The sequence below is a fragment of the Amblyraja radiata genome, chromosome 5, assembly GCF_010909765.2.
Source record: "Amblyraja radiata isolate CabotCenter1 chromosome 5, sAmbRad1.1.pri, whole genome shotgun sequence".
NCBI classification, from domain to species: Eukaryota; Metazoa; Chordata; class Chondrichthyes; order Rajiformes; family Rajidae; genus Amblyraja; species Amblyraja radiata.
Window position 1 is genome coordinate 107561843 of NC_045960.1, and position 24836 is coordinate 107586678.

The 24836-nt window shown below is 50.4% G+C and overlaps 1 protein-coding gene across 1 annotated transcript; it reads left to right on the top strand.

The window, feature by feature from the left end:
• Positions 1-352: 352 nt before the first annotated feature.
• Positions 353-22916, top strand: prdm1 (PR/SET domain 1). The gene is made up of 5 exons (XM_033021925.1): positions 353-681; positions 3128-3199; positions 10713-11746; positions 15134-15262; positions 21913-22916. Exons 1-5 carry the CDS (start codon positions 384-386, stop codon positions 22462-22464), a joined length of 2085 nt encoding a protein of 694 aa, XP_032877816.1. The 5' UTR covers positions 353-383; the 3' UTR covers positions 22465-22916.
• Positions 22917-24836: the final 1920 nt, after the last annotated feature.

The following is a 24836-nucleotide window of genomic DNA, read 5'->3' on the forward strand; positions in this document are numbered from 1 at the left end:
CTCTGGAACTCTCTGCCACAGAAGGTAGTTGAGGCCAGTTCATTGGCTATATTTAAGAGGGAGTTAGATGTGGCCCTTGTGGCTAAAGGGATCAGGGGGTATGGAGAGAAGGCAGGTACAGGATACTGAGCTGGATGATCAGCCATGATCATATTGAATGGCGGTGCAGGCTCGAAGGACCGAATGGCCTACTCCTGCACCTATTTTCTATGTTTCTATGTTTCTATCCCTTATGAACTTACGACTCCTCATCCTCCTGACGTTGTTTCTTACAAAGGTAGGATTTATAATTTGCTGGGTTGAGAGGGAGAGATAGATCAGCCATGATTGAATGGCGGAGTGGACTTGATGGGCCGAATGGCCTATTTCTGCTGGTGGGACGGATGAACACGGCTTTCTCTACATCTGTCTCTACGACTGTGTTTCAGGTCTACTCCAGCGGCGACCTGCACCACTTTGTCGACGGCTTTGACGAGAGCAAGAGCAACTGGATGCGGTACGTGAACCCCACCCGCTCGAAGCAAGAGCAGTGCCTGGCCGCGTGTCAGAATGGGATGGACATCTACTTCTACACGGTGAAGGCCATCCCCGCCAACCAGGAGCTCCTGGTCTGGTACTGCAGCGAGTTTGCCGAACGCCTCCACTACCCAGCCTCCGATGACCTGATGATGATCAAGCTGAGTGAGTGGACCCACAGTTAGAGTCATAGAGTGATATATTAGACAATAGACAATAGGTGCAGGAGTAGGCCATTGGACCCAGCACCGTCATTCAATGTGATCATAGCTGATCATCCCCAATCAGTACCCCGTTCCTGCCTTCTCCCCATATCCCCTGACTCCGCTATCTTTAAGAGCCCTATCTTGCTCTCTCTTGAAAGCATCCAGAGAACCGGCCTCCAGAGAATTCCACAGACTCACCACTCACTGTGAGAAAAAGTGTTTCCTCGTCTCCGTTCTAAATGGCTTACCCCTTATTCTTAAACTGTGGCCCCTGGTTCTGGAATACTCCTATCCCTTATGAACTTATGACTCCTCATTACCCTGATGTTGTTTCGTACATAGGTAGGATTTATAATATGCTGGGTTGAGAGGGAGAGATAGATCAGCCATGATTGAATGGCGGAATGGACTTGATGGGCCGAATGGCCCAACATCGGGAACATGTTTTCTGCCTCTAGCGTGTCCAAGCCCTTAACAATCTTATATGTTTCAATGAGATCTCCTCTCATCCTTCTAAACTCCAGAGTGTACAAGCCCAGCTGCTCCATTCTCTCAGCATATGACAGTCCCGCCATCCCAGGAATTAACCTTGTAAACCTACGCTGCACTCCCTCAATAGCAAGAATGTCCTTCCTCAAATTAGTGCTGAAACGGCCCAATTCGCCCACACCGGCCAACAATGTCCCAGCTACACTAGTCCCACCTGCCAGCGCTTGGTCCATAACCCTCCAAACCTGTCCTATCCATGTACCTGTCCAACTGTTTCTTAAACGATGGGATAGTCCCAGCCTCAACTACCTCCTCTGGCAGCTCGTTCCATACACCCACCACCCTCTGTGTGTGAAAGTTACCCCTCAGCTTCCTATTAAATCCTTTCCCCCTTCACCTTGAACCTATGTCCTCTGGTCCTCGATTCCCCTACTCTGGGCAAAAGACTCTGTGCATCTACCCGATCTATTCCTCTCATGATTGTGTACACCTGAATGAATGAATGTATGAATGAATGAATGGCAAGTCACAGTGAAACCCTATTGTTATGCATATCCAACCTATAGGGTCATGTTCATAAGTGATAGGAGCAGAATTAGGCCATTCGGCCCATCAAGTCAATTATCCTACCAACCTGCACGTTTATGGGAGAACGTACAAACTCCGTACAGACAGCACCCATAGTCAGGATCGAACCCGGGCCTCTGGCGCTACGAGGCAGCGATTCTACTGCTGTGCTGCCCTATGCTCCACAGTTCTACGTTCATAAGTTATAGCAGAAGAAAGCCATTCGGCCCATCAAGTCTACTCAGCCATTCAATCATGGCTGATCTATCTCTCCCTCCTAACCCCATTCTCCTGCCTTCTCCCTAGAAACGCTGACACCCGTACTAATCAAGAATCTATTGAGGCAGTGCAGCGTAGGTTCACGAGATTGATCCCTGGGATGGCGGGACTGTCATATGAGGAAAGATTGAAAATACTAGGCTTGTATTCACTGGAGTTTAGAAGGATGAGGGGAATATCTTATAGAAACATATAAAATTATAAAAGGACTGGACAAGCTAGATGCAGGAAAAATGTTCCCAATGTTGGGCGATTCCAGAACCAGGGGCCACAGTCTTAGAATAAAGGGGAGGTCATTTAAGACTGAGGTGAGAAAAAACTTTTTCACCCAGAGAGTTGTGAATTTGTGGAATTCCCTGCCACAGAGGGCAGTGGAGGCCAAGTCACTGGATGGATTTAAGAGAGAGTTAGATAGAGCTCTAGGGGCTGGTGGAGTCAAGGGATATGGGGAGAAGGCAGGCACGGGTTATTGATTGTGGACGATCAGCCATGATCACAATGAATGGCGGTGCTGGCTCGAAGGGCCGAATGGCCTCCTCCTGCACCTAGTTTCTATGTTTCGGTGTTTCTATCTGTCTCTGCCTTATGCAAAGAGTCGCCACATAATTGGCGCTGACAAAGTCTCAACGTATCCCGCCCCCCCCACTCCCCCCTTTTACGGGGGTCCACCCACGCTAATATTGAGGTTCATTTTCCAGGTGGAAGGAAAACCAACCTCCCTCCCATTTCTCTTTGCTGCCACTCTTTGATTTGTTTTCACACCTTACCCTTCCATATCTCTGGACTCCCTCTCCCCTGACCCTCAAGGCTGATGAAGGGTCTCGACCCAAAACGTCGCCCATTCCTTCTCTCCGGAGATGCTGCCTGTCCCGCTGAGTGACTCCAGCACCTTGTGTACTTTTGTCTGAGGCCGGGGAGATGAGAGTTGGAACGAGTCCGTGGCTTTGCAATTAGCCATCCACCAAATGGGGAATTTGATGGGTTGTTTGATCTTTTAGAAGTGCTGGATTATATGTAAATATTTTTGTCCCAAAGCTTAACTCGTATCCTCTTTCTTTCCCTGCCTCCAGAGTGCATCAATCTGCCGAAGATTGAGGACCTACATGGGAAATGGCAGCACAGTCCAGGAGTCCCACCCAGCGGTAAGGAAGGGTTTTCTTTAGCTTGGCTTGGAGATGCAGCGTGGAAACAGGCCCTTCGGCCCACTATCAATCGCCCATTCACACTCGTTCCATGATATCCCAATTTTGCATCCACTCCCGACACAGAGGGTAAATTAGCCCACAAGCCTGCAAGTCTTTGGGATGTGGGAGCAAGCCAGAGCACCCGGAGAAAATCCCACACGGTCACAGGGAGAACGTGCAAACTCCGAACAGACTGCACCCGAGGGCAGGATTGAACTCGGGGCTGCTATGTGCTGTTATAGTACCTGCCTCGATCGATCTGCTCCTCTGGCAGCTCATTCCATACACCCACCACACTCTGAATGGAAAGGTTGTCCCTCAGGTTCCTAGAAACTCTTTCCCCTCTCACCATCTATCTCTTGGTAACCAAGTCTGGAAGCCATTTTGATTTTTTATGGCACCTTATTTTCATTTTACCAACATTTGTCAGATTACAATCATTGACTTCTCTACCCCCCCCCCCCCCGCCCCCTAAAGTTAAAACTGGTTGTGGTCACAGACTGATTGGCGAGAGTCGTAAATTTGCCTTTTCAGCAAAAATAAATCAAAGTCAGTAAGTGAAAGGTCATGCCAGCTGTAGGTACTCGGGGATATTTTATTACACGTGGAAATTTTTCATCAGGCTGGAAAAAACGTCCCGACTTACCTCTGATGCCCCGAGTACCCATGGCTGGCATAACGAGCCGCTACGATACACCCACGGCCTCCTACAGACTCGTTACGAACATTCTGCGAGTTTGAAAACTCGGGAGAATTTGTGAATAATTCAGGAGAAATTGTGACTAACTCGGGGAAGTGGACAGGCCCTTCACCCTCTGCAAAGGAATAAGACATTGCTTGAGGGTAATAGCATGCTGTATCCTTTATAGCAGGGTTGGGAATCTGTAATCAGTGTAAAGCACTCGACGGAACCCGTGTTTAACTGCAGATAACAGGACGGGAGATGTGCTGTGAACTTGTCCTCTTATTACTGGCCCCGTACAATGGCTCTGGGGCGAGCTGCAGTTATCTGGTAAGGCAGGCATCTAGTCGGCTGTGGTTGCTGCAGCTCTGACTGCCCGCCTTTGTTACTTTCTTCAGAACTGAGTGTGAGGCCTCAACTCAGTAGCAGGAGTGATACAGCAGGACGGAGGGATATGTTGCGGTGTGGGCAGGTCTCCCGGGTTTAATCCCGACCGCGGGCGCTGTCTGTACGGAGTTTGCACGTTCTCCCCGTGATCTGCGTGGGTTTTTTCCGAGATCTTCGGTTTCGCCCCACACTCCAAAGACGTACGGGTTTGTAGGTCAATTGGCTTGATTTTTAAAAAAAAGTAAAATTGTCCAAGTTGGCGATATGCAGAGTACCTCCCTGCCGACTACAATATTCAGACGGTTCAGGTACTCCCAGACCTGCTGTTTTATCTCTTCCTGTTTATATTAGTGTGGCTGAGTTGTTTAGATATACAGTTTAGGTTAGTTTAGTTGTTTCGGTGTACTTAGGGTTGCCAACTTTCTCACTCCCAAATAAGGGGCAAAAGGCGGATAAGGCGAGGTCCGACCCGACAGTCCCCTCGACCCGAGTAGTAGCAGACAAATACGGTACAAGGGCGGTCCCGTACGGGACAAACCAATATACCGGATGTCCCGGCTAATACGGGACAGTTGGCAACCCTAGATGTTTTATTTTATTTTAATTTAGTTTAGTTTAGTTGTTTACATGTATAACGTGGAAACAGTTCCTCAGTTTAGTTTAAGAAAGAACTGCAGATGCTGGAAAAATCGAAGGTAGACAAAAATGCTGGAGAAACTCAGCGGGTGAGGCAGCATCTATGGAGCGAAGGAATAGATGACGTTTCGGGTCAAGACCCTTCTTCAGTCTGAAGAAGGGTCTTGACCTGAAACATAGAAACATAGAAACATAGAAACATAGAAACATAGAAAATAGGTGCAGGAGTAGGGATTCGGCCCTTGGAGCCTGCACCGCCATTCAATATGATCATTGCTGAAACGTCACCTATTCCTTCGCTCCATAGATGCTGCCTCACCCACCTTAGTTTAGTTTAGTTTAGTTTAGTTTGGTTTGGTTTGGAGATCCAGCGTGAACATGCAACATCTTAGATGGGACATGTTGCTCGTTGTGGGCAAGTTGGGCCAAAGGGCTTTTTTCCAAGCCTCTATGCCAATATTAGCACGCACTATCCTTTTGCCGCATAGTTTAACGATAGAGTGTGGAGACAGGCCCTACAACCCACCAAGTCCGCGCTGGCCAGCGATCGCCCGTTCACCCCAGTTTTATCCCACACACAACGAACGTGTCCAGCTTGCATGACCCTGTGACTCTGTAACTCCTGAACCTTGGCCAGGTTCCAATGTTGCTGACCTGATCCTTTAGGACAGTGATTCCCAACCTGGCAAATTTCAGGGGGGGCCACAGAAAAATGTTGGGATTAAGGGGGGGCCACAGGTTCAATGAAGGGGGCCACAGAGCTTCCACCCTGCTGCCTCCTAAATTTCAGTTCTAATAAATTTAAATCGATGTAGTTGAAATATTTTTGATGTTTGTGGAATAGAACAAAAGATGTGTCATTAATAGACAGTGATATTTTTATGGAAGGTATTATAATATTGAAGTGCTTTTTTTCCGCTAATAATGTCGGGGGGGGGGGTGGGGGGGCACAGAAAAATTAAAAGATCCCAAGGGGGCCATGAGCTAAAACATGTTGGGAACCACTGGTTTAGGACACGGGACTGACTTGGAAAAGCACGTCGCGAGCCTCCGTCGCTCCTACAAAAACAGGCGCATCATTTCTTTCACTGCCCCTCCGGCCCATCCATTAACCAGGAGTCGGTGGGAATAACACTGACAGCTCACTTCCCGGAGCGTGGACTTAAGAAAAGTTCACTGACTACTTGAACTTCCTGCCCGCCAAGCCCTATTTGAGAGATGGGTATCTCTCCGCGATAACCCTCGCTATTTATTTTTGTCTAGTGGCCAGTGAGTGTGTGTGTGTGTGTGTGTGTGTGTGCACTATCTGGGCAAACTATCAGCACCTTGCCTGCAGTGTCCACACTGGCCTGTTTATTTAGCCTTGCAGCAGCAGATAGGCACTGATCTCTGATCGTCCATCAACGCTGCTGAGACCTGGAGCACTCCCTCATCCCCGGCTTCCAGAAGCACTTTGTCTGACGGCTCCGAGCTGTCGAGTTGAAATGACAGCCCAAGTCATGTGCGTCCTTGCTCACACTAGAGACCGCCGCGGGCCTGGCTATTGATAGAAGCGGGGGTTGGGGGAAGGACTGTAAACAGTGTGCGGAAATAAACACAAGAGGAAATGGGCCACTTGTTTGATCTCGATGGTGGAATTCCTCCGCCCCCCCCCCCCCCCCCCCCTCCTCCTATCCTTCACCCCCAAGAAATTATCACCAAATGCACGGTGGCGCAGCGGTAGAGTTACTACCTTATAGAGCCGGAGACCCGGGTTCGATCCCGACTACGGGCGCTGTCTGTACGGAGTTTGTACGTTCTCCCCGTGACCTACGTGGGTTTTCTCCGAGATCTTCGGTTGCCTCCCACACTCCAAAGGCGTGCAGGTCTTTTAGGTTAATTGGCCTGATAATTGTTAAAAAATAAAATTGTCCCTGGTGGGTGTAGGATGGTGTTGATGTGCGGGGGGGGGGTCGCTGGTCGGCACGGACCCTGGTGGGCCGAAGGGCCTGTTTCTGCGCTGTATCTCTAAACTAAACTAAATCTCCTCTGCCTGCACATGATCCATATCCTTCCAATCCGTCTATCATTAAAAATACCCATTGACTTGGCCTCCTCAGCCTTCTATGTCAATGAATTCCACAGATTCACCACCCTCTGGCTAAATACATTCCTCCTCACCTCCTTTGTGAAGGCACAAGAGTAATCGATTAATACTCTGTGATCTTAGTAGCCCCAGAACTCCTTTTCCGGCTTTCTTCTCCCCCGCCCGCCTCCACCTACAATCACTGAAGAACATCACCTATCCGTGTTCTCCACAGATGGTGCCTGACCCGCTGAGTTACTCCAGCACTCTGTGAAACGTCACCTATCCATGTTCTCCACAGATGGTGCCTGACCCGCTGAGTTACTCCAGCACTCTGTGAAACGTCACCTATCCATGTTCTCCACAGATGCTGCCTGACCCGCTGAGTTACTCCAGCACTCTGTGAAACGTCACCTATCCATGTTTTCCACAGATGCTGCCTGACCCGCTGAGTTACTCCAGCACTCTGTGAAACGTCACCTATCCATGTTCTCCACAGATGCTGCCTGACCCGCTGTGTTACTCCAGCACTCTGTGAAACGTCACCTATCCATGTTCTCCACAGATGCTGCCTGACCCGCTGTGTTACTCCAGCACTCTGTGAAACGTCACCTATCCATGTTCTCCACAGATGCTGCCTGACCCGCTGTGTTACTCCAGCACTCTGTGTCCTTTTGTGTACTACCCATCATCTGCAGTTGTAGAGTCATAGAGTGGTACAGCATGAAAATTGGCCCAACTAGCCCACACTGGCCAACATGTCCCATCTACACTAGTCCCACCTGCCTGCGTTTCGCCCATATTCCTCTAAACCTGTCCTATCCATGTACCTGTCTAATTGCTTCTTAAATGTTGCGATAGTCCCAGCCTCAATTACCTCCTCTGGCAGCTCGTTCCACACACCCACCACCCTCACCTTCAACCTCTGCCCTCTGGCTCTCCATTACCCTACTCTGGGCAAGAGACTCTGTTCTTTGTTTCAACAATCTAGCTTTAGTTTAGTTTAGCAATACAGTGCAGAAACAGGTTCTTCGGCCCAGCGAGTCAGCGCTGACCAGTGGTCCCAGCATACTATCACTATCCTAAAGTCGGGATCAAGCCCGGGTCTCCGGCGCTGCATTCGCTGTAAGGCAGCAACTCTACCGCTGCGCCACCGTGACCGGCGTCATGTTCACCATGGGCATTGGTAGTGGAAGGGCTTGTTCCTGTGTTATAGATCTGCATTATGTGTGAAACACGTGGTATCACATTTTGGTAAATAACATTTAAGTTTAAATATAGAAACATGCACACGTTACCTACTGCCCACCGAGTCCACATCGAACCTCAATCACCTGTTCTCACTAATCCCATGTTATCCCACTTTCCCCACCCGCTCCCTACACACTAAGGATCCATCTACAGAAGCCGGTTGACCTACAAACCCGCACGTCTATGAGCGTGTGGGAGAAAACCGGAGCACCCGGATACTTTCAAGAGAGAGCTAGATAGGGCTCTTAAAAATAGCGGAGTCAGGGGATATGGGGAGAAGGCAGGAACGGGGTACTGATTGGGGCATGATCAGCCGTGATCACATTGAATGGCGGTGCTGGCTCGAAGGGCCGAATGGCCTGCTCCTGCACCTATTTGTCTATCGTCTATTGTCACCCGAAGGAAACCCATGCAGTTACAGGGAGAACATGCAAACGCCACACAGACAGATCCCGTGGTCAGGATCGAACCAGGGTCTCTGGCGCTGTGCTGCCCTAATAAAATAATATGTAACTTAATTCATTGAGGGAAGACCAGCGGGAGACATTTAAGGGCCTGTCGCACTTGGTGATTTTTTTCGGCGACTGCCGGCGTCACATACGTGTCGCCAAAAGATATTGAACATTTGAACAAATAAAATGTTGCAACGCTATAAAAAACACCGCGCGCCAATACGTCACCACGCCGCGTCACGCCACGAATATTTCGGTGACCTGATACGCCAGTCAATGATGCCAGCAGTCGCTGGAAAAATCGCCAAGTGGGACAGGCCCTTAATACTTTAATTTCGACAAAGGAAAGCCTCATTAACAAACATGAAAAGGATATTTGTGTTTGGGTTCCTGTTCACAGGGATATCACCGCAGGAAGTGAGCTGCAGTCTGCAGGATCTCAGTAAGCAAGTCATTGTCTGACAATGCGGTGAACCTTGTGGCTGTCGAACTCGTAACGGGACGGCCCAGATTAACGCACCAAAACTGGGCAGAGCTTTCTCTAACAATAGCCCGGGATATGTTGAAGCTAAACTCCGCTGTAGATGCTTGTGGCTAGCTCCACTCGGCATGGACAACTTAGAGTCACAGAGTGCCAACTTGCCCACACCGGCCAACATGTCCCAGCCACATTAGTCCCACCTGAGTGCGTTTGGCCTTATCCCTCCAAACCTTTGCTGTCCCTGTAAACATAGAAACATAGAAAATAGGTGCAGGAGTAGGCCATTCAGCCCTTCGAGCCTGCACCGCCATTCAAAATGATCATGGCTGATCATCCAACTCACCTGTCCAAATGTCTTAAACTGTGCCTCAACTACCTCGTCTGGCAACTCGTTCTGTACACTCACCATATAGGAGTGGTGGCCTCATAGCTCCAGAGACCTGGGTTCAATCCCGACCACGAATGCTGTCTGTACGGAGTTTGCACGTTCTCCCCATGACCTGTGCGGATTTCTTGCAAGATTTTCGATTAACCCCCGCACTCCAAAGGCGTTCAGGTTTGTAGGTTAATTGGCTTTGGTAAAATGTAAAAATTGTCCCTAGTGTGTGTAGGATAGTGTTAGTGTGCGGGGATCGCTGGTCGGCGCGGACTCGGTGGGCCGAAGGGCCTGTTTCCGCGCTGTATCTCTAAACTACACAAAAACTAAACTAAACTACACTCGTAGCACCTGCCTGCATAGTTTTCTCTCATGTCCTTGCAACAAAAGCTTTTTACTGCACCTCGGTACACGTGTCAATAAACGAAACCAAACTAAAAAAAACCCTAAACATTAGAAGTCCATTCATCCCATTGGGTCAATGCTGGCCCTCAGAGCAGGTCATAGAGTGATACAGCGTGGAAACAGGCCCTTCGGCCCAATTTGCCCAACATGTCCCAGCTACACTAGTCCCACCTGCCCGCATTTGGCCCACATCCCTCTAAACCTGTCCTATCCATGTAACTGTCTAATTGCTTCTTATACTTCTAATTGTTGATATCGTACCTGCCTCGACTACCTCCTCTGGCAGCTCGTTCCATACATCTGACTGGAGCCCGCCATCTCTCCACCATTTGCTTCCTAACGTGATAGAAACATAGAAACATAGAAAATAGGTGCAGGAGGAGGCCATTCGGCCCTTCGAGCCAGCACCGCCATTCATTGTGATCATGGCTGATCGTCCCCCATCAATAACCCGTGCCTGCCTTCTCCCCATATCCCTTGACTCCACTAGCCCCTAGAGCTCTATCTAACTCTCTCTTAAATCCATCCAGTGACTTGGCCTCCACTGGCCTCTGTGGCAGGGAATTCCACAAATTCACAACTCTCTGGGTGAAAAAGTTTTTCCTCACCTCAGTCTTAAATGGCCTCCCCTTTATTCTAAGACTGTGGCCCCTGGTTCTGGACTCGCCCCAACATTGGGAACATTTTTCCTGCATCTAGCTTGTCCAGTCCTTTTATAATTTTGCTTTTTCTGCAGAGCATCGAGGGAAGGTGTACCCGACGGAAGGGAGCGGGGCGATGAAGGACGACGCCGTGATGCGCCGAGCTCACGTTGGCGGGGAACACCCGAGCAAGGACGCCCATCCCAAGGCGGCTCCCGGGAAGGAGATGGAGCACATCAGCAAGAAGCACAGCCCCGAGCGGACATTCCTCCCTCGTGTTGTCTACCCGTTGAGACCGGAGGACTACGGCGCGGAGAGGCGGGGTTACGCCAAGCGGTCCCCGCTACAGTCGTCGCTCACCTCCAGCCCATCGTCCCGGAGCAGCCCGGATCACAGCTTCAAGAGCCTGACTCCGCACAGCAGCCCAGAGTCCCACCTCCCGCCCCTCATCCCGTCCACGGGGGAACGCAAGCAGATGTTCCCGTTCTTGACCGGGCCCTACAACCGAGAAGGCTTGGGGTCCCTCCCGCCCTTCCCTCCTCCTCCCCACCTGCCCTTCCTTCACACCTACGGGCCGGTCAGCGGGCAGTACTCCAGGTTCATGCTGCCGCACTACCCGCTGGGCTGCCACGGGCCCAACTCCTTGGCCGGCGTGGGCAACCTGGGCCTCCTGCCCCGGGTCTACCCGTTCTACGGCGGCTTCCCCCACCACGTCTTCGGCCAGTCCGCGCCGCTGGCCGCCTCCGCCGACGGGGCGCGCCGGCTCCTGCTGGCCCCCGAGCGGCCGAGGGACTTCCTGGTTCCCGCCCGCAACAGCGCCTTCACCGCCGCCGGCCACGCCGGAAAAGACGGGACCCCCGACCGCGGGGACGCTTCGCCGCGCGCCGGCATCGCAGCCGCCGCACACTCTGATCAACCGGCCGCTCAACCCGCACCTACCTCAGCCGGCCTGGGCAACGGCCACGGCCACGGCCATGAACGCTCGGAAGAGGCCATGAATCTCATGAAACCAAAGAGGAACCTCACCGGGTACAAGACTCTCCCTTACCCCCTAAAGAAGCAGAACGGCAAGATTAAGTACGAGTGTAATGTCTGCTACAAGACCTTCGGCCAGCTGTCAAACCTTAAGGTGGGTGAGCCGTGGTTTTGTTCTATGTAGAAAAATAGGAAATAGGCGTGGGTAGGCCGTTCGGCCCTTCGTGCCAGTATTGATCACGGCCGATTATCCAAAATCAGTACCCCGTTCCTGCCTTCTCCCCGTATCCCTTGATTCCATTAGCCCCAAGAGCTGCTTCTATCTCAATAAGTTCATAACTTATTGGAGCAGAACACGCATTGTGGAATTCTCTGCCTCAGCGGGCGGTGGAGGCTGGTTCTCTGGATGCTTTCAAGAGAGAGCTAGATAGGGCTCTTAAAGATAGCGGAGTCAGGGGATATGGGGAGAAGGCAGGAACGGGGTACTGATTGGGGATGATCAGCCATGATCACATTGAATGGCAGTGCTGGATTGAAGGGCTGAATGGCCTACTTCTGCACCTATTGTCTATTGTCTATTGACATTCCTTTAGGAAGGAGACGAGGATGAATTTCTTTAGCCAGAAGTTGAATGGACATGATAGAATGGCGGAGAAGACTTGGTGGGCCAAATGGCCTAGTTCTGCTCCTAGAACTTATGAATATGAATTTCAAGAGAGAGCTAGATAGGGCTCTTAAAGATAGCGGAGTCAGGGGATATGGGGAGAAGGCAGGAACGGGGTACTGATTGGGGATGATCAACCATGATCACATTGAATGGCGGTGCTGGCTCGAAGGGCTAAATGGCCTATTGTCTATTGTCTATAATTAGGCCATTAGGCCCCATCGCGTCTAGTCCGCCATTCAATCATGGCAGATCTATCTCTCCCTCTTAACCGCATTCTCCTGCCTTCTCCCCATAACCCCTGACACACGTACTGGTCAAGGGACATCATTTTGCATGGATGCAGCTATGAAGTCCATGCTGCCCAGCAATCACCTGTCCTCTAACACTATCCCACACACTAGTAACAATTTAGACAATAGACAATAGGTGCAGGAATTCGGTCCTTCGAGCCAGCACCGCCATTCAATGTGATCATGGCTGATCATCCACAATCAGTACCCCGTTCCTGCCTTCTCCCCATATCCATTAACTCCGCTATCCCTAGCTCTCTCTTGTAAGCATCCAGAGAACCAGCCTCCACCGCCCTCTGAGGCAGAGAATTCCACAGCTTACAGAAGCCAATTAACCTACAAACCTGCACCGATTTGGGATGTGGAAGGAAACCAGGACACCCAGAGTAAACCCACGTGGTCACAGGGAGAACATACAAACAGCGCACGGAGTCCGGATCAAACCCGGGTCTCTGGTGCCGTGAGGCAGCAACTCAACCGCTGTGGCACCCTATGCTCCACTGTTCTAGATTCATAAGGCACAGGAGCAGAAGCAGCCCATCTAGTCCGCTCCGCCATTCTACCTCTGATCTATCTCTCCCTCCTTGCCCCATTCTCCTGCCTTCTCCCCACAACCCCTGACACCCGTACGAATCAACAATCTATCTATCTCTGCCTTTCCTCTCATACTCTCCGGTTTCCTCCCACACTCCAAAGACGTGCAGGTTTGTACATTCATTGGCTTGGTATAAATGTAAATTGTCCATAGACTGTGTGTAGGGTAGTGTTAATGTGCGGGGGGTCGCAGGTCGTTGCGGACTCTGTGGGCTGAACCGCCTGTTTCCACGCTGTATCTCTAAAGTCTAAAGTTTAGTTTGCACGGGTGATTGTCGGTCAGCACCGTCTCGGTGGGCCGAAGGGCCTGTTTCTTAAAATTCTTAAGGGGTTGGACAGGCTAGATGCAGGAAGATTGTTCCCGATGTTGGGGAAGTCCAGAACTAGGGGTCACAGTTTAAGGATAAGGGGGAAATCTTTTAGGACCGAGAGGAGAAAATCATTTTTTACACAGAGAGTGGTGAATCTGTGGAATTCTCTGCCACAGAAGGTAGTTGAGGCCAGTTCATTGGCTATATTTAAGAGGGAGTTAGATGTGGCCCTTGTGGCTAAAGGGATCAGGGGGTATGGAGAGAAGGCAGGGATGGGATACTGAGTTGGATGATCAGCCATGATCATATTGAATGGCGGTGCAGGCTCGAAGGGCCGAATGGCCTACTCCTGCACCTAATTTCTATGTTTCTATGTTTACGTACTGTATCTCTAAAGTCTAGTCGTTGGTCAGCACGGACTAGGTGGGCCGAAGGGCCTGTTTCCGTACTGTATCTCTGAACTAGGGTTGCCAACTTTCTAACTCCCAAATAAGGGGCAAAGAGTCAAAATAAGGGACAAATTCCCAACGGCAATTCGTTGACCGACTCGGCCATGGCTGGGTGAATGACGAGTTGGCTCGGGTGCTGGACTGTAACACAAAGCCCAGCCGGCGGGCCAGCTGAGGAGTTTTGGCCCGGGGGCCGCGTGAAGTCGCTCGCAAAGTCCGGCCCCCCCGTCCAACTAATTGAACCGATGATCGGCCATGACAAGGAGGGGTGGTGGTGGTGTCGACGGCACGCGAAGGTCCGAAGGTCGGACAACTGGCCGGGCTGCCGACCGACGGGGCCACGGGCGAGGGGCTGCTGTTGCTGCTGCTGCACTCCACGGGCTGCACCACGTCGGGACGGGTGAGGCGGGGTCCGACCCCGACAGTCCCCTCGACCCGAGTAGTAGCAGTCAAATACGGGATAAGGGCGGTGCTGTATGGGACAAACCAATTTAGCCCAATATACGGGATGTCCCGGCTAATACATAGAAACATAGAAACATAGAACATAGGTGCAGGAGTAGGCCATTCGGCCCTTCGAGCCTGCACCGCCATTCAATATGATCATGGCTGATCATCCAACTCAGTATCCCATACCTGCCTTCTCTCCATACCCCCTGATCCCTTTAGCCACAAGGGCCACATCTAACTCCCTCTTAAATATAGCCAATGAACTGGCCTTAACTACCTTCTGTGGCAGAGAATTCCACAGATTCACCACTCTCTGTGTGAAAAATGTTTTTCTCATCTCGGTCCTAAAAGATTTCCCCTCTATCCTTAAGCTGTGACCCCTTGTTCTGGACTTCCCCAACATCGGGAACAATCTTCCTGCATCTAGCCTGTCCAACCCCTTAAGAATTTTGTACGTTTTGATAAGATCCCCCCTCAATCTCCTAAATTCTAGCGAGTACAAGCCGAGTCTATCCAGTCTTTCTTCATATGAAAGTCCTGACATCCCAGGAATCAGTCTGGTGAACCTTCTCTGTACTCCCTCTATGGCAAGAATGTCCTTCCTCAGATTTGGAGACCAAAACTGTATGCAATACTCCAGGTGTGGTCTCACCAAGACCCTGTACAACTGCAGTAGAACCTCCCTGCTCCTATACTCAGATCGGGACAGTTGGCAACCCTAGTCGGAACTAAACTAAAAACGAAGGGTTTGGAGCCTCAAACGTCGTTTTGTCTTACCAGGTCCATCTGCGGGTACACAGTGGAGAACGGCCCTTCAAGTGTCAGACGTGCAGTAAAGGCTTCACACAACTGGCCCACCTACAGAAGCACTATCTTGTTCACACTGGGGAGAAGCCACACGAATGCCAGGTAGACAACGACTTTCATTGCTGTATTTTTTAAAACAAAACGAGTTTAAGAAAGAACTGCAGATGCTGGAAAAATCGAAGGCGGACAGAAATGCTGGAGAAACTCAGCGGGTGAGGCAGCGTCTATGGGGCGAAGGAATAGGTGACGTTTCGGGTCACAGACCCGAAACGTCACCTATTCCTTCGCCCCATAGACGCTGCCTCACTCGCTGAGTTCCTCCAGCATTTTTGCCTGCTCCTTTAGAGTCATAGTGTTCAAAAGGGAACTGCAGATGCTGGAAATCGAAGGTACACAAAATTGCTGGGGAAACTCAGCGGGTGCAGCAGCATCTATGGAGCGAAGGAAATAATGATCATGGCTGATCATCCAACTCAGTATCCCGTACCTAGTCCAGGTGCGACAAAGGTTCACCTGTATCTCCTCCAACCTCATCTACTGCATCCGCTGCTCTAGATGTCAGCTGATTTACATCGGTGAGACCAAGCGTAGGTTGGGCGATCGTTTCGCCGAACACCTCCGCTCAGTCCGCAATAACCTACCTGACCTCCCGGTGGCTCAGCACTTCAACTCCCCCTCCCATTCCCAATCCGACCTCTCTGTCCTGGGTCTCCTCCATTGCCAGAGTGAGCAACAGCGGAAATTGGAGGAACAGCACCTCATATTCCGTCTGGGGACCTTGCGTCCTTATGGCATTAACATTGAATTCTCCCAATTTGGCTAGCCCTTGCTGTCTCCTCCCCCTCCTTAACCCTCTAGCTGTCTCCTCCCACCCTCCCATCCGCCCGCCCTCGGGCTCCTCCTCCTCTTCCTCTTTTCCTTCTTTTTTCCCACCCCCCATCAGTCTGAAGAAGGGTTTCGGCCCGAAACGTCGCCTATTTCCTTCGCTCCATAGATGCTGCTGCACCCGCTGAGTTTCCCCAGCAATTTTGTGTACCTTTAGAGTCATAGTTCAGTCCAGTTTAGTTTATTGTCACGTGTACCGAGGTACAGTGAAAAGCTTTTGTTGCGTGCTAACCAGTCTGCGGGAAGACAATACTCGATTACAATCGAGCCGTCCACAGTGTACAGATACATGATGAGGGAATAACGTTTAGTGCCAGGTAAAGCCAGCAAAGTCCGATCAAGGATAGTCCAAGGGGCACCGATGAGGTAGATAGTAGTTCAGGACCGCTCTCTGGTTGTCGTAGGATGGTTCAGTTGCCTGATAACAGCTGGGAAGAAACTGTCTCTGAATCTGGAGGTGTGCGTTTTCACACTTCTGTACCTCTTGCCCGATGGGAGAGGGGAGAAGAGGGTGCGACTGGTCCTTGATGATGCTGCTGGCCTTGCTGAGGCAGCGTGAGGTGTAGATGGAGTCAATGGAAGGGAGGTTGGTTTGTGTGACGGTCTGGGCTGCGTCCACAATTGAGTCTTGGATGGAGCTGTTCCCAAACCGTGTTGCGACGCATCGCGGAAACCATGTCGTGCAGCGTGGAAACTTGCCCACACACCGACCAACGTGCTCCATCTACACTAGTGTCCCACCTGCCTGCGTTTGGCCCACATCCCTCTAATCGATCATAATCCACGTAGGTGGCGAAACAGCCTGATTGAAAACAGTATCAGTCATCGACCAAAGCAATATTAAATAAATCTGAACGGTGGCGCAGCGGGAGAGACAGCGCCAGAGACCCAGGCTGGATCCTGACTTGGCGTGCTGTCTGTACGGATTTTGCACGTGCTCCCCGTGACCGCGTGGGTTTGCTCCAGGTGATCCGGTTTCCTCCCACTCCAAAGATGTACAGTGTTTGCAGGTTCATTGGCTTCGGTGAAAATTGGCCCTGGTGTGTAGGATAGTGCTAGGGTGCAGGTCGTTCGCTGGTCGGCACAGCAGGGCCTGTTTCTGCGCTGGATCTAAAGTCTAAAGTTTAGTGTGTACGGGGGTGATCGTTGGTCGGCACGGACTCAGTGGGCCGAAGGGCCTGTTACCGTACTGTGTCTCAAAAGCGTAAAGTCTACAGTCTGGTATGACTGGTGTGATCATTGGTCGGCACAGGCTAGATGGGCTGAAGGGACTGTTTCCACGCTGTATCTCAAAACGAAACTAATCCAGAATTACAGTAAGGGCCCTGTCCCACTGTACGAGCTTATTCAAGAGCTTAAAAAAAAATCAAACTCGTGGTAAGCACGGAGAATGAACGTAGCGAATACGTTGGAGGTCGGGGACGTCTCTTAGCGGCTCGTGAAACGCGGTAAGCTCGGGAAACGCGGTAAGCTCGGGAAGACTCGTGAAGATTTTTCAACAGGTCCACGAGAGCACCGAGTACCTACGAGCGGCTATTACCGTAAATCTCCGAGTTCAAATCAGGGGAAACTCGGGAGATCTCTTGAATTAGCTCATACAGTGGGACAGCCCCATAAGGCTGTCGATCTTCCAGAATCCTGCAGCCTAGGGGGGAAAGTTGTCATTTATGTGACTGTGAAAGATATGTGGTCTTAAGCAAACATTACTTGTGGGCTGGTGTTGCACAAGAACAAATGGCCTGTGGCTGTTTGTAATAATGTGAAGTGGTGATAGAGAGCGTCTGCAGACTGTTCAGTGAAAGGCAAGGAAAGTTATTCCTTTGTAGAGAGTGTTAGCAACTTAGATCTGCCATACTGCCCTGCTGCCTGCCTCCTAACATGTTACACCAGTGCAGGGCAGGGGCAGAGGGACCAGAGCATATAGATTTAACGTGATGGGGAAAGATTAAATAGGAATCTGAGGGGTAACCTTGGGTGGTGGGTGTAGGGAACGAGCTGCCAGAGGAGGTAGTTGAGACGGGGACTATCCCAACATTTAAGAATCATTTGGACAAGCTCATGGATAGAACAGGTTTAGAGGAATATGGACCAAACGCGGGCAGGTGGGACTAGTGTAGATGAGGCGTGTTGGTCAGTTGGGATGAAGTTGGGATGAAGGGCCTGTTTCCACACTTTATGACTCTTATGACTCCACAACATGGATAAGTGACGTTTCAGGTGGGGGTCAGTTTCAAGAAGGGTCCCAACCAGAAATGTCACCTCTCCAGAGATGCTGCCTGACCCGCTGAGTTACTGCAGCACTTTGTGTCTCATTTTTAAGTTGAGAGGGATAAGGATCTGAAAGAGGTGTATAAAACCATATGGGTACAAAATAGGGTGATGCACAAAGTTCTTTACCCCTGGTACGGGCATCAAGAACCAGGGGACATGGGTTCAAGGTGAGAGGGGAAAAGTACAGTGAAACAGTCCACTCGGCCCAACTTGTCCACACTGATCAACATGTCTTAGAATAAAGGGGAGGCCATTTAAGACTGAGGCGAGAAAAAGACAGAGGGCAGTGGAGGCCAAATCACTGGATGGATTTAAGAGAGAGTTAGATAGAGCTCTAGGGGCTGGTGGAATCAAGGGATATGGGCGGCGCATGTGAACGGCAGCGGCTCGCCTGCAGTCCGTTTGTTTTTACTTTTTTGTGTTGTTTTTTTTCGTTTTGTCTAGTTAAGTTTTTGGTTTTTAGGTTGTGTTTATGTGTGTGGGGGGTTGAAACGGGGCTTGCTGTCTCTCCCTTTGGGGGAATGCCACTTTTTTGTCGTATCCCCCTTCTCTGCCTCCGTCTGCGCTGTGGCCTAATGGCGGAGCTGGCGACCTCGAGACTCCGGAGGCAGCCAGTCAGGACTCGCCCTGGGCTCGCTTTGGCCCATAATCCCTCTAAACCTGTCCTATCCATGTACCTGTCTAAAATGTTCCTTAAACATTGCGATAGTCCCTGCCTCAATGACCTCCTCCGGCAGCTTGTTCCATACACCCACCACCCTTTGTGTAAAAAGATTACCTCTCAGGTTTGTAGGTTAGCTGGCTTTGCATAAATGTAAATTGTCCCAATAACCATATAACAATTACAGCACGGAAACAGGCCATCTCGACCCTTCTAGTCCGTGTCGAACACGTATTCTCCCCTAGTCCCATCTACCTGCGCTCAGACCATAACCCTCCATTCCTTTCCCGTCCATATACCTATCTAATTTATTTTTAAATGATAAAATCGAACCTGCCTCCACCACCTTCACTGGAAGCTCATTCCACACAGCTACCACTCTCTGAGTAAAGAAGTTCCCCCTCATGTTACCCCTAAACTTCTGTCCCTTAATTCTCAAATCATGTCCTATTGTTTGAATCTTCCCTACTCTCAGTGGGAAAAGCTTTTCCACGTCAACTCTGTCTATCCCTCTCATCATTTTAAAGACCTCTATCAAGTCCCCCCTTAACCTTCTGCGCTCCAAAGAATAAAGCCCTAACTTGTTCAACCTTTCTCTGTAACTTAGTTGCTGAAACCCAGGCAACATTCTAGTAAATCTCCTCTGTGCTCTCTCTATTTTGTTGACATCTTTCCTATAATTTGGCGACCAAAATTGTACACCATACTCCAGAATTGGCCTCACCAATGCCTTGTACAATTTTAACATTACATCCCAACTTTTATACTTAATGCTCTGATTTATAAAGGCCGGCACACCAAAAGCTTTCTTTACCACCTATCTACATGAGATTCCACCTTCAGGGAACTATGCAGTTATTCCTAGATCCCTCTGTTCAACTGCATTCCTCAATTCGCTACCATTTACCATGTACATCCTATTTTGATTTGTCCTGCCAAGATGTAGCACCTCACACTTATCAGCATTAAACTCCATCTGCCATCTTTCAGCCCACTCTTCCAAATAGCCTAAATCTCTCTGCAGACTTTGAAAATCTACTTCATTATCCACAACACCACCTATCTTAGTATCATCTGCATACTTACTAATCCAATTTACCACACCATCATCCAGATCATTGATGTATATGACAAACAACAGTGGACCCAACACAGATCCCTGAGGCACCCCACTAGTCACCGACCTCCAACCTGACAAACAGCCATCCACCATTACTCTCTGGCATCTCCCATTCAGTCACTGTTGAATCCATCTTGTTACTCCACTATTAATACCCAACAATTGAACCTTCTTAACCAACCTTCCGTGAGGAACCTTGTTAAAGGCCTTACTGAAGTCCATATATACAACATCCACTGCTTTACCCTCATCAATTTCCCGAGTAACCTCTTCAAAAAATTCAAGAAGATTAGTCAAACATGACCTTCCAGGCACAAATCCATGTTGACTGTTCCTAATCAGACACTGTTTATCCAGATGCTTACGTATATTATCTCGTAATATCCTTTCCATTAATTTGCCCACCACTGACGTCAAACTAACAGGTCTATAATTGCTAGGTTTACTCTTAGACCCCTTTTTAAACAATGGAACAACCTAGTAACATAGAAACATAGAAAATAGGTGCAGGAGTAGGCCATTCGGCCCTTCGAACCTGCACTGCCATTCAATATGATCATGGCTGATCATCCAACTCAGTATCCTGTACCTGCCCTCTCTCCATACCCCCTGATCCCTTTAGCCACAAGGGCCACATCTAACTCCCTCTTAAATATAGCAGTACGCGAATCCTCCAGCACCATTCCCGTTTCTAATAACATTTGAAATGTTTCTGTCATAGCCCCTGCTATTTCTACACTAACTTCCCTCAATGTCCTAGGGAATATCCTGTCAGGACCTGGAGACTTATCCACTTTTATATTTTTCAAACGTGTCAGTACTTCCTCTTCTTTGAATCTCATAGTTTCCATAGCTACTCTACTTGTTTCCCTTACCTCACATAATTAAATATCCTTCTCCTTGGTGAATACCAAAGAAAAGGAATTGTTCAATATCTCCCCAATAGACAATAGACAATAGGTGCAGGAGTAGGCCATTTGGCCCTTCGAGCCAGCACCGCCATTCAATGTGATCATGGCTGATCATCCACAATCAGTGCCCCATTCCTGCCTTCTCCCCATATCCCCTGACTCCACTATCTTCAAGAGCCCTGAGTAGTGTGTGTAGGATTGTGTCAGTGTGTGGGGAAGGCCGATGGGCATGGACTCGGTGGGCCGAAGGGCCTTGTTTCTGCGCTGTGTCTCGAAACTAATCTGAACTGAGCTTAAATATTGAACATGCAATCAAGCCACCAAGTGGCTCAGCCACCAAGCACGACACCTGGAGGCTGCAGCGAATCGTCCGATCAGCAGAGAAGGTTATTGGCTGCAACCTTCCCTCCATTGATGAACTGTACACTGCAAGGGCCAGGAAGCGAGCGGGCAAGATCATCTCTGACCCCTCTCACCCTGGCCACAAACTCTTTGAATCACTGCCCTCTGGAAGGCGACTCCGGACTGTCAAAGCTGCCACAGCCAGACATAAAAACAGTTTTTATCCACGAGTAGTTGCTCTACTCAACAGATATTAATGATAAAACACCATTGATCAAGCATGTGAACCAACAAAATACCAGATCTGTAGCCTCCTTTTGATCTGGTATTTTGTTGGTTCACATGCTTGATCAATGGTGTTTTATCATTAATGTTTTATTATTATTAATGTTTAGTGTTTTCAAAGTCATTCGTGACTGTCACTGTATGTCATGTTGTTACTTGTGGGCGGAGCACCAAGGCAAATTCCTTGTATGTGAATACTTGGCCAATAAACGCACTTACTTACTTACTTACTTAATTACAATGATTGCTGATCTGTCTGTCCCTCTCTCTCATACAGGTGTGTCGCAAGAGGTTTAGCAGTACCAGCAACCTGAAGACTCACCTGCGCCTACACTCGGGGGAGAAGCCGTACCAGTGCAAGCTGTGCCCGGCCAAGTTCACCCAGTTTGTCCACCTGAAGCTGCACAAGCGCCTTCACACCAGGGAGCGCCCGCACAAGTGCCTCCAGTGCCACAAGACCTACATCCACCACTGCAGCCTGAAGGCCCACCTGAGGGGCAACTGCCCCATGGCCCCCGCACCGGGCCGCTCGCTGGAGGACCTCCACCGCTTCAACGAGGAGATCAACAGTTTCGACATCAGCGACGGGGCCGACAAGCTGGACGAGATGGGCCAGGGGGACGAGGTGGGCTCCACGGTGGAGAGGCAGATCTTCTCCATGCTGAGGAGGGAGGTGGACGAGGCCACGTACCAGAGGGGGCTCATGGCCCCCGGGTGCAACCTGTACGAGAGGCTCGACTCTTCGGTCATGAAAATGGCGCACGGCAGCCCGCGGCCCCTGGTGCCCATCAAGGTCAAGCAGGAAAGCATGGAAGCCACGGCCTCTTGAGATCCAAGCCAACCTCATCTCAGGCACAAAGCGTTTATGACTCAGGAGAACCAAGCCTGCTTGGAACTTTCAAATGTACATAGATCTCCACACCGGAAAAAAAAACTGCAGGGTGGACTGACTGATCTTGTGTTGGGGTTGTCCTCAGTCCCCAGTAGAAGGGGCCTCAAGGCATTCATCTCAGGGTATCCTCACTGAAGTATTTGACACCGACAAGCCTTACACCAAAGGGGGAAGAAAAAATGCTCGAGGACAATCATTTTCAGCAGAATTATTTTTCCAAGAATAGTCCGTAATTTATTATGCAATTGACTCTGTTATGCAATACCCGAAGAATCTTGCTTACAGTGACTTGAAATTAGTCATTGTAATCGCATGTGGAAATGTTGTATGTTTGGATTCTCTCTGTTGCCATTCTCTTTATAGTTTCTTTACACTGGGCTTGGATTTTTTTTTAATTTAAAATGAACGGGATCCCAGTGGGAAGGCGATCTGAAAAATTAAATTGGAATTATTTGAAAATAGATTTGTAAAAATTCTGTCGCAATATGGTGTATTGCCAAAGCAGGAAGTCTTTAGAGAATCGGGGAGTCTTCAGAATCTTTCTGTTGTTTTCCATATTCCCTGTTTTTATTCCCTTCCCCCAATTGTTTGTTCTTTATCTACCCCCCCCGCTCCCCTCCCCCTCCCCCTCCCCCTCCCCCTCCCCCTCCCCCTCCCCCTCCCCCTCCCCCACTCTGGCATTTACCTTCCCTTCCCTCTAATTACCCCATCTCCCACCCCCTCTCACCCCCCACCCCCCCCCTTTCTCACCCCCAACCCCCTCCCTCTCGCACCCCCACCACCCCCTCCCTCTCCCACCCTCACCCCCTCCCTCTCTCACCCCCACCCCCTCCTTGTCACTCCACCCCCTCCCTGTCACCCCACACCCCCTCTCCCTCTGTCACCCCCTCTCCCTCCTCCGATATTCACGCCCACCACCCCCTCGACTGTATTTACTACCCCTCCCCTCTCCAATATTTACCCCCACTCTCCCCCCAGTTTACATAGAAACATAGACATAGAAACATAGACAATAGGTGCAGGAGGAGGCCATTTGGCCGATTCGAGCCAGCACCGCCATTCAATGTGATCATGGCTGATCATCCACAATCAGTACCCCGTTCCTGCCTTCTCCCCATATCCCCTTGATTCCTTTGGCCCTGAGAGCTAAATCTAACTCTTTCTTGAAAACATCCAGTGAATCGGCCTCCACTGCCTTCTTTGGTAGAGAATTCCACAGATTCACAACTCTCTGGGTGGCAAAAGTTTTTCCTCATCTCAGTCCGAAATGGCCTACCCCTTATTGCTTGAAACTGTGCCCCTTTCTGGACCCTTGGTTACCCTCCCCCTCCTCTTCCACTCACCCCCACTCCCCCCACTATCCCCCCTGCTCATCCACACCACACACTCCTCTCTGCACTACCCCCCTCCCTTCCCTACCCCCCCCCTCTCTGCGACTACCCCCACATCCCCTCCCCTCCTCACTGGTGAAGGAATGGACACTTTATGAATGAATACTTTATTCATAAGGCACAGTGACATTCTTTGCTTGCCTACCAGAGGTATGCAAATAGTGGCCACATAAAGGGCACCGATGAAGTTACAGAGTACTTCCCCCACACAGGGTTCTCCTTCATTGCTTCCCCCCCCACTCTCCCCTCCCTCTAGTTTATTGACCCCCACTCCTCCCCCTCCCTCCCCTGTGGCCCCCAACCCTTCCTCATCCTCCCCTGAAACCCCCACTCCCCCCCTCCCCTGTAACCCCCACTCCCCCCATCCCCTGTAACTCCCTCCCCCTCCCTCTCCCTCCCCTGTAACTCCTACTGCCCCATCCCCCTCCCCCTATAAATCCCACCCCTGCCCCTCCCTCCCCTATAACCCCCACCCCTCACCCTCCCCCCAGTAACTCCCACTCCCCCCTCTCCCTCCCCCTCCCCCTGTAGTCCCCTTCCCCTCCCTCCCCTGTAACCCCACTCCCCTTCTCCCTCCCGACCCTATAGCCCCCCCTCTATGCTGCTATTCACATCCTTCTCCTACCCTCTCTCTTCACTATCATTTACACCCCCCCCCCCTCCTCCGCACTGCCACCACCCACCCCCTCCCTCCTCTGTTGCTTGTCCCTCTCTCCCTCCCCCTCTCCTCTACCCTCCCGCCCCTCCCCTCCCCTCCCCTCTGTGTCTCCACCGAATGGCGGAAAGGGTTTGCAAAGCTGAACAAAGGCTACCTCATAGTGTGTGTCCAGTGGTGCAGTGAAGCAGCAGGGAAGAATGCTGGACGGCAGTTGTTATTTCTTGCTTACTGGTAAAAATGTAGCAGACAATATTTGTGTG

What these genes read in the sequence shown, in the direction of transcription:
- prdm1 (XM_033021925.1), top strand. Translation starts at nt 384, where the DNA reads ATGAACACGGCTTTCTCTACATCTGTCTCTACGACTGTGTTTCAGGTC. An exon ending in CCTGATGATGATCAAGCTGA is followed by an intron (nt 682 to 3,127) that starts GTGAGTGGACCC and finishes CCCTGCCTCCAG; the next exon opens with AGTGCATCAATCTGCCGAAG. An exon ending in TCCAGGAGTCCCACCCAGCG is followed by an intron (nt 3,200 to 10,712) that starts GTAAGGAAGGGT and finishes CTTTTTCTGCAG; the next exon opens with AGCATCGAGGGAAGGTGTAC.